This window comes from Bubalus kerabau, chromosome 1 (assembly GCF_029407905.1).
Source record: "Bubalus kerabau isolate K-KA32 ecotype Philippines breed swamp buffalo chromosome 1, PCC_UOA_SB_1v2, whole genome shotgun sequence".
Lineage (NCBI taxonomy): Eukaryota > Metazoa > Chordata > Mammalia > Artiodactyla > Bovidae > Bubalus > Bubalus kerabau.
Window position 1 is genome coordinate 83951644 of NC_073624.1, and position 14563 is coordinate 83966206.

At 39.1% G+C, this 14563-nt stretch overlaps 1 protein-coding gene across 2 annotated transcripts in view; it reads right to left on the minus strand.

The window, feature by feature from the left end:
• The window catches only part of GXYLT1 (glucoside xylosyltransferase 1), a 49510-nt gene extending 43392 nt beyond the window's left edge, over nucleotides 1-6118 (minus strand). For both annotated transcript variants that reach the window (XM_055580877.1, XM_055580868.1), the window contains exon 1: nucleotides 5743-6118. In XM_055580877.1, the coding sequence (XP_055436852.1) occupies nucleotides 5743-5963 (221 nt within the window). In that variant the 5' untranslated portion in view covers nucleotides 5964-6118. The remainder of the gene's footprint in view (nucleotides 1-5742) is intronic.
• Nucleotides 6119-14563: the final 8445 nt, after the last annotated feature.

A 14563-nucleotide genomic window follows, 5' to 3' on the forward strand; every position in this document is an offset into this window, starting at 1 on the left:
AAAAGTAAAGGTACTTATCCAAGTTCTAGTTATTAGTTCCTTTTGCTTTTATTCCTTAAGACTACTGAAAAATGGAACATAAGATATACAAAATTTAAAAAGATAACTTCAATATATTCAATGGAATAAAACTATAGCTGAGCCAAATGGGTATGTCTTCAGTAAGTAATAATATCCAGAATCAGTAAAGTTCATAAATGCAAAGTTTTTCCACCGTGGATCAGACAGCAATAAAACTTTACTAAGGCTCATCCTCCTACTTCATAGGCTTAATGTTTCTAACTAGGTGGCTTGTCTAGATGCAAACCGATCAAGGGATAGCACGGGACTCTCCATGATGATAAAACAGTCTGTATCCTGACTGTGGGGGTGGTGACATGAACTTTACCTATTGATAAAACATCATAAAACTACACACACACAAGTGTATGTAAAATTGGTGATGTCTGAAGATGGTGTATGGGTTGTACAATGTCAATTTCTGGGGTTCTAGTACTCCACTACGTTCATACACATATATTCCAGATATAGAGGTATTATACCAAGCTCATGTAAGATGTCACTACTGGGGAAAAACTGAGTGAAGATTAAATGGGATGTCCATGAAGTTTCTGTAAACTTACATTTACTTCAAAAGTTTAAAAAAACAAACAGGTCACAAATTTCAGTACTTGAAAAATGTTTTAAAAATTGAGGCATCACCCTCTGGAGATTAAACAGAGCATTAAACAGTAAAAACTCTCTCCACGATAACAGTTTTCAAACTTCAAATTTACTTAAATCCAATAGTGGAAGGTCACTTATACTTTTAAATTCAACTGATAAAGGTATTTTTCATTTCAAAACATCCATGATAACCATGAGGCTTTAGTGAAAACCACGCATACTGAGGAGAGTCAGGGATATGTCTAGGCATATCCAGCATAACAATGTCTCAATGAGGTGCCTCACCAATGATGCACCTTAAGGCATGAACAGATACCTTCACTGTGACTGCGAGAGAAATGAAGATGCTCACAGCCACGTAAAAGGAGACCATTCCCATGGTTCTGACCACCACTATTTAAAGATCAGTACCTGTACAGCTCATTTTTAACTAAAAATTGTCTTCAGACAAGTTAGATTAGTTTCTAGTTCTAATCAGTTTTCTTCTTCTTAAATATCTAGTTTCAGGAATAGTCAGGAAGTGAGAAAGAATTGTCTACATACAAATGGCAATGAACAGTTATTTCAAAAAGTAGGTTAGCATCACACTGTACAACCTATCCTCTATCCGGAAAAAAAAAAACTGAATTAAAGATTTAAATGTAAAAAAAAGGGGGCGGGGGGGAATCCCACTGATAGAAAGTTTTTCTACACAACAAAAATAAAAAGAAAAGAAAAAACTGCCAATCTGAATACAGTAAAATTTTGAACTTCACGTAGTACACACTCCAAAAACAAAGTTAAGTCAACATGTTTGGGGTAAGTATTTCCAACAGGTATGACACACAGACAATAATCTTAAGGTTTTAAAATAGGATTTCTAAGTCAAAAGTACACATTTTTTCACTTGCCTAATCATTTTCGCTTTTCAAAATCACGGAATAACTAATTACTAGTTAAGTTTGTGCTAAGCACTTTACAAATACGTGAAATGTAATCTTCAATGAAATGAAATACAAGGGGCAAAGTTACTGGTTTTTATATAAGATGTCGCTGCATTAACAAAGCAGAGATTAAAGTGGCTTTAGTAAATAATTCAGCCTTCTTCACTGTTCACTGCTTAACTCCTCTCCTCTTCAAAAATAAGCACAAGGAAGAGGGAAGAAAATTCTCCCCCAGAAAACAACAGTGCAAAAACACTGGTCAAATGATTCCCAGTTAAATCAATGGTTTAATCAATCTTTGGTTTTATAACAATAACCTGGAGCACCTATCTAAAATATATATTCCCAGGCCCCACTGCCTGGCACTCTGGTTTAGTAGGTCTGGACTGGGGCCTCAATTTTCCTCAAAGGTCAGAAATCAAGAAAAAAAAAAAAAAATCACTTAAAATTTAAATGATCAAAACCATCACTGAATTAGCTCTAATTTTACTGTGCCAGGCATCACCAAGTAATCTACATATGCTATTTTATTTCGGTTCCCACCAAAAAACCCAGTTATCATAGATACTCTTACCTCTGTGTAACTGATGAGGAAATGTGTTCAAGGTTAACAGAGTTAATAAGGGGCAAAGCTGAAGCCTGTTTCCAAAGCCCTAACTCTTGGCACTCTACATTTTCAGTATATCCTACTGGTGTTCCTGGGACCCAGCAGAAACCATAACTTGATGGCCTGACCAGATCTGCAAAGGAAAGGAAGGTGCCTACCTCCCAAGGTAAGTCATTCACACTAAGGGCAGGACAGTCCAGAAAAGGCATCACTGAAGTGCTTACTAGTTTCTTGGTTCGCCACTACCAGGATTCATCAGTGAAAGGTGAGAAATTACTCATCCTGAGAATCTAGTTACAAAATGGTTTAATTCCTTCTGGAGAATTACTGATACCTGGTAATATTAAGTGCTGTAGATCGAATACCTGTAATACAGTCTGTCCATAGTTAGCAGCTTCAGAGTCTCTCACTTCCCTCCACTGAGGCAGCACTCCTCTCCTACACCGGTCATGTGATTCTGTCTGCAGTAGAGATGTGCAAGGGATATAGCCCACAGAATCAGAGATCCCCATTCCAGTCAACAACCGCTGGCCCACAATGGGCATGTGATGCAAAGCAAGTCCAAAGAGAGTCTTTTCCTAGAATTTTTACTTGAGATTAGAGATGAAACACTGTAAGAAGTGGAAAGATGCAGGAACAAAGGCCTGTATACAGCAGAAGAGAAAGAGCCCTCAGCCCTTGAGGTTCCTATGGCTGACCAGGCATTTCTCCTGTTCCTTCTAACAACCCATATAAGTCTATATGTAATACTATATATAGAGAGAGAGAGACTCATATATATATATATATAGTCTATTATAGTCTACAGTCTATATATAATACTACATTAAGTCAGTTTTATATATATATATAGTCTATTATAGTATACAGTCTATATATAATACTACATTAAGTCAGTTTTAATGGGTTCTGATGACTGACAACTAAGAATTCTGATTGTGTGTGTGCTTAGTCATTCAGTCAAGTCCGACTCTTGAGACCCCATAAACTGTAGCCTGCCAGGCCCCTCTGTCCATGGGATTCTCCAGGCAAGAATACTGGAGTGGGTTGCCATTTCCTTCTCCAGGGTATCATCCTGACCCAGGAATCGAACTCAGGTCTCCTGCATTGCAGGCGGATTCTTTACCGACTTGAGCTAGTTAAGGTAAATATAAACTATATTTTACAGGTGAGAAAAGTAAAGCAGAAAGGTGGTCAAGGTTTCATAGCAATCAGAGCCAGAAAGACAGCACAGGTTTGTCTGACACTAAGATCTACCCATTTTCTAAATACCAAAACAATGGATTCAAACAAAATGACTAATAATAAATTTCACTGAAAAACTGTTTCCATCATTTTCGACTTTTTACTTTGAGAATGTGAAAGGACGTTTACAAGTATTTTGTTATCATGGAATACTGTGCAATGAATATTTTCTATTAAGATTTGACCAATGGAACCTATTAGATACAACTGTAATCCCTTGTTTTAAATGAGAGAGAGAAACAGTAGTTTAAGACTGCTTCAAAAAAAAGTAAGAATGTAATTGATAAGTCCTACCAAGGAAAAAACAGATGTTGCTTGCCTCATAGCCCCAATTTTCACTGATTAAACACTATCTAGACTAGGGTCTTATCACAGCAGCTTTATAGGAGTACTGGCAGAGCAAGCAGAAGATACAGTTTCTAATTCTGGTCCACTACTGATGCTCCCTGCATCTTGGCTAAACAATTTATACACTGGAAGCAGGTTAATACCTACTCCATATCCCATGATAGCCAAAAAAACTGAACTCTGTGAGAAGTCTAAAAAGATGTTATAAATGATAGTATCGAAAATGAAGAGAGCCTGGTATCTTTTAGGAATTCTCCTGACCGTAATCAAATCATGCGATCCAAGCAATCCAGCTTTTCCATGTTGTTCCTCTTCTCAACCTTCTTATGCATGCACACATGGTGAAATGTATTTCACAACAATTTAGCAAAGAATGATACACCTTCAGTTTTAACTCAAATATATGCCTCATTTAAAATGAGGAGTTATGCTGCTCAGAGGACTTATAATACAAAGCTTTTAGTTGGTTCTGACATATCAAACTTCAGATTTCAGTAACGGCTCTATAAAATATCTTTTAAAACTGAGGCGCTTATTTTCTGAATTTCAAATAACGTAATTCTGTTAAAATTAGCTAGCCAAGCAAATACAGTTTATAAAAATTTGTCACAAAATATATAAGTATCTCAGACAAGGCACTAAAAATGCATGTTACTCTATCAAACTGAAATGCTAATATCATAGTTCAATTTCATTTTGACAAAAATGTTTCTTCAATTCTACCCAATACAAAAACAGTTTCCTTCCCTTAACTTTAAATGCTTCACAGGAACAACACAGACTTCGATCAGCTTTTCATGAGCTCGTCCAGATCTTCGGTCACTGCCTCTCCCAGGACAGATAAAGGCAGTGACAAACCTGGCTCTGGAAAGTAGTTCTGCTTTTATGAACAGAGCCCTTATAATCAAGTCAGAGGGTGAAAAAACACGACAGTCCGGCTTTTCCGTGCTGCTCCTCTGCCCAAACGTTCCTTTTCATTTTAGGAATGGCCATCAACTTTGAGAAGAACCTTCAACAGTCTACAGCTGACCTGCGCTCCCTCCTACCAATCCGATATTTTATCCGATCAAAGCAGCCTTTGCCTCTTACTAAAAGAGTACTAGGAGCAAGAGAGTTGGCCCACAAATGGAGGAGACTCTTTTTCAAGGAAGTGGGAGCGCTCAGATTTTAAGCATTCGTAATGCGTTGCATTCTTTTTTCCATTTAAATCTCATACTGATTCCAACTCTGACAGTGATTTGTGTTAATCCACTTAAGTCACTGTGCTTTTTAAATTCCTATTTTTAAAGAAAGACACCTCTATCCCAACTCACAAAAGACGTATGTTAAGTATCCCTTATTTTTCTTAACTTGCTCTAAGTTTCACAATAGACCGATTGTTTCCTAAAGAAAAATTCACAATCAGCAGAAAATGCTCTCTCCAGATTTAACTGATCGGCTAATAATGAAAAATTTAAGCGTTAACAGGAAATTTAGACGCCTCATTTAGGAGGGAGGCGGAAAGCTGAACCAGGGCGCCAGGCGGCTGTTTAAATATCTCAACTGGAACGCCATGGAAACAAGAGGGAATTCCCACTAGTCAGACAGCAAGAAGGTTTTGTAAGACCCCCTTATTTTCGACAAATCCTAAGAAAGAAAGAAAAGGAAGACGCAACTGTCAAGTAAGAGTTGAAAATTAATTTCTAACTGCTCTGAATTGTGCCTAAGGAACAGGTTAGAAGACAAACGCAAAACGCGTGGTGTGCTCTCGGGCTAGAGCAGCACGGAGCTCACCCCTGGGGTGAAGTGAAGGAGGGAAACGAGCAAAGAGGGTCAGAGTCGGCTGCAAAGGAGCGGGAGATGCGGGCCCGGCGGCGAGAGGCGCTAGGCGGACTCGCGGGCAGCCCGGGCCAGGCCGAGTCCCGAGCCCCGTGCCGCAGCACCCCCGGCCCCCCAAGAGGGAACGGCCCGTACCTGTCCGACCGGCCGTGATGCGCCGCAGGGCCCGCGCTGCCCACCCCTCTCCCGGCTCCGCGTCCATCGCCCCCAAGCCAGGAAGCCGCTGCGGCCTGCGGCTTCCCGCCAACGCCGCCCGCTCCTTCCTCCAGGGACACGGCGAGCTGGCTGAAGGCATAGAGAAGCGAGCAGAAGCCGCAGGCCAGGCACAGCACCACGACGCGCAGGTAGCGCCGCATCGCGCTGGCCCAGCGCTGCTGCCGCCGCCGCCGTCGCCGCGCCCGTCCGGGCGAACTGGAACCGAGGGAGCGGCACCGCGCAGCCGCGAGCGCAACAAGTTCCTCCTCCGCCACGGCCTCGCACCCGCCCCACTCCGCTCCCTGCCCACCACCTTCACCAGCGCGTCGACACCCCGCCCCGGCGCCCTGACCCCGCCTCCGCCGCGGGCCCCTCCCGGAAGGCTGGCGGCCCGACGCGCCGGCGCACTGAGCGCGAGGGCGGGGCGCGCCTGGTGGGCTGGGGTGTCCTGGAGCTCTGGGAACTGGGGGCTGCCGGGCGAGCGACTCCCAAGCCCTGCAACTCCCAACTGCGCTGCAGAAGTGTGGCGAAATGAGCGGGGCGTTGGAGGCAACTGACCCAATTTCAAATTATGGTTCTGCCACACAGTAGTTTGGGACGCTGAGCGACCTAAATTCTCTGAGCGGGTTTCTTCTTTTCTAAAATGGAGATGATATCCTCATCATAGGATGGTTGTAAAGATTAAATTGCTTAACGCACAAAAAACGCCTTGTATTGAGAAGGCACTTGATTAAGCCGCTTTTCCGCTCCAACCTCATCCAGCAGCGACTTCCCTAGCCTCTAGTGTTCTGTAATAGAGTTGGTTCGAGCCATTCCCACGCAGATATCGAGTGCAGATGCCTAATGCTGTTGAGGATGCATATTCCGCCTCCCATCGATGTTGTAAGTTCCTGTAAGACTAAGGTCCAAGCTTTTACTCCTTTATGAACCAGCTCACAACTCACCATTTGCAATAATATCCCCCTAAAGAGAGCTTTCCAGTCCTTCTCCCTCTTCTTCAGCCCTATTTTCACGCCATTCATCTATTGAACATTTATAGATGATCACTATGTGCCAAGCACTCTGAGTATCTTGGAGCACAAAAACCCCTAGCTAGGGCATGGGGGTGGGACAGTGAATATTTGTAAGTGCAATACAACCATACAGACGTTAGGATAGAAGCCTGTAAAGGTGTGGGTACACACAGAAAGGAGCACCAGTTCTACCTGCGGGCATGGTCAGGAGGTACTTCATAATGTCAAATGAAACAGAGACCAGACTTGCAAATTCCTTGACCAGACAAAACCGGTCATACAAGCAAAGCTTAATTTAGCATATTTTGCAGGATAAGAGTTTAACTTGATCTGCGTCACTTCTTGCCTATACATCTGAAAATAATAAGCATAACTTAAATATTTAAGTCCCCAAAACTGGTATAAGGTAACCACTAACCAATTCCCTTTTCATTTAAGTAAATTCTCCCCGAGGGGTAGGCAAATAGATGAAGGGAGTCAATTGTATGGTGATGGTTGATACCTAGACTTATGGTAGTGATGCCTTTGCAGAATGTCTACTAAATTGCTTCAGTCGTGAGGGATTCTGCAACCCCATGAAATATAGCCCACCTGGCTCCTCTGCCCGTGGGCTTTTCCAGGCAATACTGGAGTGGATTGCCAAGTTCTCCTCCAGGGGATCTTCCCAACCCAGGGATTGAACCTAGGTCTCTTATATCTCCTGCACTGGCAGGCAGGTTCTTGACTACTAGTGCAACCTATAATGCTATACACCTGAAACTTGTATAATAAAAAGAATTTAGAAATAAGAAAGAAAAGCAGTCGAATAAAATATTCAATGTTTGAAGTTTAAACTGAAAAAAAAAAAAAAGAAAGAAAAAATTGTAATGTTTTAACCAATCACTGAAAAGACAACACACTCACGGCCTTCACACTATATACACTGCTTGATAACAATATACCCCTAAGCCTCATTGCATATTTTGGTTTGAGTGTTACCAGTTTGCTTTCTTTTGGTTGTGTGCACGATACACTTTTACTGGTAACTACTTCAGTGATTCATAGGTTTTACTTCTGTTTTTTTGTGAATCTTTGAGTATAGCAAAACTGGCCCCAGAGTCTTGGATGGGGTAATGGAAGTGATTCCAGGCTGAGGAATCAGTGCAACAGGCTCTTGTGTTCCAGGAGCTGGGAGAAGTTTGATACCATCAGTTAAGCAAACGCAAGAGAAGATATGATGAGCGATAAGACTGGAGGTTGAAGGGGCCAGATATCTGAATTCCTTGTTTAGCACACCAAGGAGTTTGAAGGTAATCTGGCAGACAACGGTGAACCACTGAGGGTGTTTTAAGTTATGAAGTAACATGGTAACATCTGCCTTTTGGAGGGCAGATTCTGGCTACTGTGTGGAGGCTGGGAGAGAGAGCAAGCGAGCCAGAAAGCAGCTACAGTGCCAAAAAGTGAGGGCAAGGAAGGCGGCTTTAAACACACACACACACACACACACACTCCCTCTCTCTCTCCATGGAGAAAAATCATGCTGTTAAACTGTTCAAATTGCAGTTGAAGCTTCGAAGAGTTTGGCCATGCAAAACAAGATGGGGAAATGCTGTGTAATTAGTAGTAGTTCTTCATTTGGAATCCCTACACCAAAGTGCTGCTTCTGTGACCATGGGAACTACTTACTAACACATTTAAGCCTCAGTTTCTCCCCCTATAAGGATTCAATTTTTTGCCTTACTTAACAAAAAAGTAAAACTAGCATGCTGTTAAGATGTATGAATAGAATGAAAACATACACTTATTCATTCAATAAACATTTATTGAATATGTTCTACATGCCAGACAAGGGGCTATTCTGTACTGCCCCCAAAAGGGGAGACAGGCAAGTAAAAACAGCAACAATAATCCTTTCACTACACCTTACAATTCTTAGAGAAATAAATAGAAACTTAATGAGATACAAAGATGGATAATAAAAGCATCTGTAAGAACAGAAAATAGATTTTGAGAGAGACAACTAAAGGATATTGTAACAAGAAACTAGAGTACGAGCTAGTACTCAAAGTATGTTTAAAGAGATGCTAACTACGATCGTTTCTATTGCAACAAACTAAATATAATAAAGAATAATTTAATGACCCAGAGAATGTTAAAATACTGGAATGGCAGTATTCATATCTGCACAATATATGGGAAGAGCATATCGAGAAGCACAATCATCCTTTTACTTGACATCAGGGTTCTAGACCTTTAGATCCCTTTTAATCCTGTAATTAAAAAGGAAATTGTTGAAAAAGTATATATGGCATTCCAAAACTAGATATGACTTTTGTATTACCCACCCACTGTCCTAACTGGTTATCCTGGAGTAAAAGGAGCTGTGTGAATACTTCTGATCATTTCCAGGATTCACACATATTGATATTTCTAAAATTAACTGTAAATTACTGAAAGTGATTTAAAATATTTTTATGTCATAATGGTTAGGCATTTATTTCATTTACTTTGTGTATGTACATGTTCTTAAGTCTATTTTGGCATCTCTAGACCACCCTCTTGATTCTCTAATGACAGGCTGGCTATATTCACATTTTTTATCAATTTTGATTTTCCCTTCATTCTGTCAAAAAGGTTAAGTTTAGGTGGATGAAAAGAAATTTAAAAACAGCAACATTGGTTGTTGGTTAAATTATGAAGATAGAGACCTTCTCCAGACCTGGAAGAAAACTCTCAGATTCAGGATAATCCCAGTATCAACAATCTTATATTCAAAAGATTAATCTTGATTTTTCATGCAGCTCCTGGTACATGTTGGATATATAATAGACACTCAAGTTAATGAAAATTTAAAAATCCTTCCCAAGTCATTCTAGAGCAAATTTAGGTTCTGCTCAACATTTCTTTTCCAATTCTACATTTCAGTACTTCTTTAAAAAAAGATATCCTATGAGGAACAAGGTAAATTCTATACCTTTTCAGAGTAAAGCTCAAAGACTTTTTTTTACATAACTTTCACTTTATAAAGGTCTGCATAATCTAACTTAATCCTGATAACAGCTATATGAAATAGATGTTATTTCATTCTTTAAAAAAAAACAAGGAACCTGAAACTTAGAGAAGTTAACTAACCACATGGCTAATAATGAAGATCCATAATTCAAATGGAAACATTTGAGGATCCAAACTGTGTATTTTTTTCCCTTATACCATGCTGCTGCTGCTGCTGCTGCTGCTGCTAAGTCGTGTCCGACTCTGTGCGACACCATAGACGGCAGCCCACCAGGCTCCCCCGTCCCTGGGATTCTCCAGGCAAGAACACTGGAGTGGGTTGCCATTTCCTTCTCCAAGGCATGAAAGTGAAAAGTGAAAGTGAAGTCGCTTAGTCATGTCCGACCCTCAGCGACCCTATGGACTGCAGCCTACCAGGCTCCTCCGTACGTGGGATTTTCCAGGCAAGAGTACTGGAGTGGGGTGCCATTGCCTTCTCCAAGCTATCTCACTATGAACAAATAAATGCTAAACTAAGTTATGCAGATTAAAAGGAAAAGAAAAAAGAAAAAAAAAGATATTACATGGAAATCTGTGAGATCGGTCTTAAGGAATAAGACAAATTAAATTTACAACCAAAGAAATAGAAATCAGATTAGTTGCAGAGCACAAAGAATCAGAAATTCACACTGAAAATGAAAATCACTCTCTCCTCTTTTTGGCCTCTAGTGAAATTACTTTTTTCACAAGCCACTTCCTAGAGACCTTGTTGGACTGGTGGAAAAAATTGGAAGACTATGTTGTCAGTTGGAGCAAAAAATTTCGTGTTCATTCAAACCAGCAAATACAGAAAAAGGGTAGGGTAAGGGGGAAGATGAAAGAGTAAAGTGATTATTTTCATGCTCAAAAAACTCAGCTGTAGGCAAAAAGATTAGGAAAAAAGTGGCAGTGGAAAATTAATAAATGGTGACACTTTAATGCAGGAGACCCCAGTTCAATTCCTGGGTTGGGAAGATCCCCTGGAGAAGGGAACAGGTACCCACTACAGAATTGTGGCCTGGAGAATTCCATGTACTGTATAGTCCATGGGGTCGCAAAGAGTCAGACACAACTGAGCGGCTCTCACTTTCATTTTTCACTCCCAAATAATCCCAGAATTCAGCTAGTTTATTTCTGCCCACAAAGAAGAGAGAGTATGAAGAGGCAGAGTGGGGATGGGAGAAAGGAATATCCTATGGGCCATCCTTATAATTCTCCCTGGTTAAATCTACAGGAACTCTCCATTCCCATTAATAGATTACAATCTATTATTATTTAGTGTCAGTGAAATTAAGTCTAGATTTGTAGGGAAATTTAGTCACGGGGAAAATAAGAACTAAAACATTCATGCCATCTGGACCCAGATTCCTCAAAATTGAAAGATAAAGAATTCTGATACCATTACACTTGAGAAGTACAGTGCTTAGTTGAAAAATAAAGTCAGAATTCTTGTTATCTATATTCCTTTCTATATAGAAATTACATCCTAAACAGTCCTATGTTTTTCTTTTTTAAAAAATATTAATAGGTTTCATATGTTGAAATGGTTTTTTTCTCATTTCTGTATTTTAAATAAAGTTAAAAAATTCTTTTTGTTCTAATTAAGTGTCCCTTACATTATTTACCTTATCGTATATTGAAAACATCATAGTCTTTCATATATCTCTTATTAAAGACCAAAAGCTCTCTCTCTGACCAAAGGCCAGATCACTCAGTTCTTTAATTTTGAAACCAACCTACTTTCCTTTTTAATGCTCTCATTACATTTTTGTTCTTTAGGAGTCTTCTCCCCAACTGGTTTTATAAGAGTATCCCAACTCTAAACACAGGCTAACCTCATTGTTGCTATTAGTCTGAATTAAAACAGTGAAAATAAAACACATGAAAAAGTTTAAATTAATAAATCTTGGTACCCAGTTTAGCTTCTGAATTCTCTTGTAAGAGCTGATGAAAATATGAAGATGAAATAGTAACTTTCATTCACATTCCCTACTTCTAGGTAAATCAGCAGATCCAGGTTTCCCTGGATGTTAACTGAAGACCTACCAAACTTGTGTATTATTTCCACTCTACAGGAATTTCAGTTGGATGCATTTTACTGGATACTTGCCCTGAAAATTTCACATTGGGGCTTATCCTCACAACTAAAATTAAGCAGCTTTTTTGATATTTTTTTTTTAAGTATTACTATTTAGCCTTATTTACAGAAGAGATTTGAGGAACTTTAGAACACAAGGAAAAAGGTTAAGTAGATAAAAATTGGAATCTAAAAAAATATAGTTGGATCAAAAATAACAAGTCAGAATAGAAATACACAGATGATTGAGTTCTACCTAAATATTAAAAGTAGGCCTGATTTTAATCTGAGATTTCTCACAACTACAGCAAACAACTAAAACTAAAACAGTCAGTGATTTGCATTGTTCATAAGAAACATGCAAACTGATTTCTCAGGTTGAAGTAAAGCTCTTCCTGAAACAGGTCTGAACAAAATTTCTCATTTAGATTCTGAGAGATGTAATGTTTCCTCAATATCCTCACAAAAAGGCAATAGGAGATCTCATTCAATGGTTTACTGACTTTTAAACATTAGAACAGAAAAATAATAATCTCACATTACATGGCTTAAGGTCTAACTTTTGAAAATTCAAGCTAGGGTGATGAAATGGTAGCTGGCTAAAGTTACTGGTTAACACCCAACATTATCAGCTGCAAGTATCAAGGTGAGATCCTAATATCAATGTGGACTCACAGTGGGCACTCAGGCCAAGCCTGAATTTTCTAGAAAGGAAAGGAAAGTGGCAAGCACTCCCTCTTCTCTGTTACTTCTGTATATGTATTTTTAGTGTTGAAGTAATGGCATTATATTTACAGATCTCTCCTCTAGTATGAGAGTTCTACATCTTAGTCCTCTTTGAAATCAACCCCCAGACCAGTGCCTAGCACACAAATATACTCAATAAATGTTCACTGAATACCAACATAAAGAAAATCAAGATCAGGAAAATACTGGAAGTAGTGATCAAACAGCAACTATAGTCTACAACTTTCACTGAAGGAGGGGAGAGAAATCACCACCAAAAACCAATTCAGAACATGAAACATGTCCCAGAGAACTGAAAGCTTTCAGAGCTCTACTTGATTTTTCTAGTATGTATGGACCTGGTCTTATCAAGACATTTCATATGCTCCAGAATTGGCCCATTCTGCACAGGCAGGAATACCTGCACTGGCTAAATACAAAGCTGTATTAAAAAGTGTAACATTGAGATTATCCAGGCTAGCAGGGCTGTGATTCAAGACAGCAAAGTGTTCATATAATTCAAGGTAAATCTTCTCTATGACGCTTCTAAAAGTGAACTGGTTTTGAAGAAAATCATTTTATAGCTATTTCACATATTGCTGCTCTAGTAAACACAACTGGAACAATGACTGCATCATTATGAAGATGATTAATCATGTTTTAAATTTTTTTCCAAGACAAATTCTTCTCTTTGTTCTCTTTCTCCCTTCCTAGTGATTCTTCTCTGCTGTCATCAACTGCATTCCAGTGTGCCATTTTCTAATTTCTCCTACTATTATTGCTTTTTCTCTGCCTCCCTCATTTTTTCCAATTTCTACACTTTCTTGCCTCTGTTATTAGGGGACCTTCTTTTTCATCACCCTCAATAGCCAGCGAATGTTTTTTTCCTTCTGCTTTCACGAAATGATCAGTCACGTCGTGTATTCTGTAACCTCCGCTGTCTCCTGATTCTGCTCGGCTATTTTGTCACTGATGACATTTCTAGTTTTTCTACATTTCAGCTGTTGTTCCAGACACCTGAAGGTGCCTGTGGTTGAAGAGGGGAGCCAGTGCTAAGTCAAAGTATTACTCTGTGATTATTCTTAACACACACATTCACTGTTTTCACTTAATTTTCAAAGTACAGTACAGAAGTTTCTATTAATGGCCCAGTTCCTACTTCAAGTCTTTAAAAGATTTAAGGAAAGAGATAAGTGGCAGACCAAGAAAACAGGTAAAATAAGACTGTCAGTGGAAACTAAAAATTCTGGACCACTCTGCATAAATGCATATACTATGAATAAACTACAATATTGTCAGGCAATGAGGACTTTTGTCTAAAAAAATGGTAATAAATATGTCAACTTAGAAAAGCTGAGGTCTTTTCTTTTTAAATGTTTTCACTTTGTCTATAATCACTATAATTTTAGGAAGCATTTAATAAAAATAAAACCTTTAAGTTATTAAGTCAACTATTTCTGTGTAATATAAAAGGTTTTAAGAATATGTATTCTTGTACGCCTCAAATTATATCTTCACTCTTACTTATATCAAAATAAGCTAATAAACTCTGAAAAACATCCAAATGCTCTTTTTGTGTAGAATTTGGCTAAAAGAATCCACTATTAAAACCACAAGGTAAATTGATGAAACAGAGCTAAATATATACCTTAAGCCCAGGCTCTGAATCTTTTTGCATACTTGAACATTAGAGATAAATATTTATAGAATTGGGGTCTGTCTCCTGGTTTGGAAGTGTATTTGAGGTAGGGTGAAACAAAGGCAGATAAACTAACTATAATTAACGAAAGAAAACAAAATGTCAAAGTAGCCAACTCAACTCATTTCTCTTGTCTCATAATACATACCATCAAGTTAATTATAGAAAGATAGCTCATCTGGGATCAGAGCAAACATCTGGTGCAAAAATTCAGTTTAACCTGTAGAACACAATTCC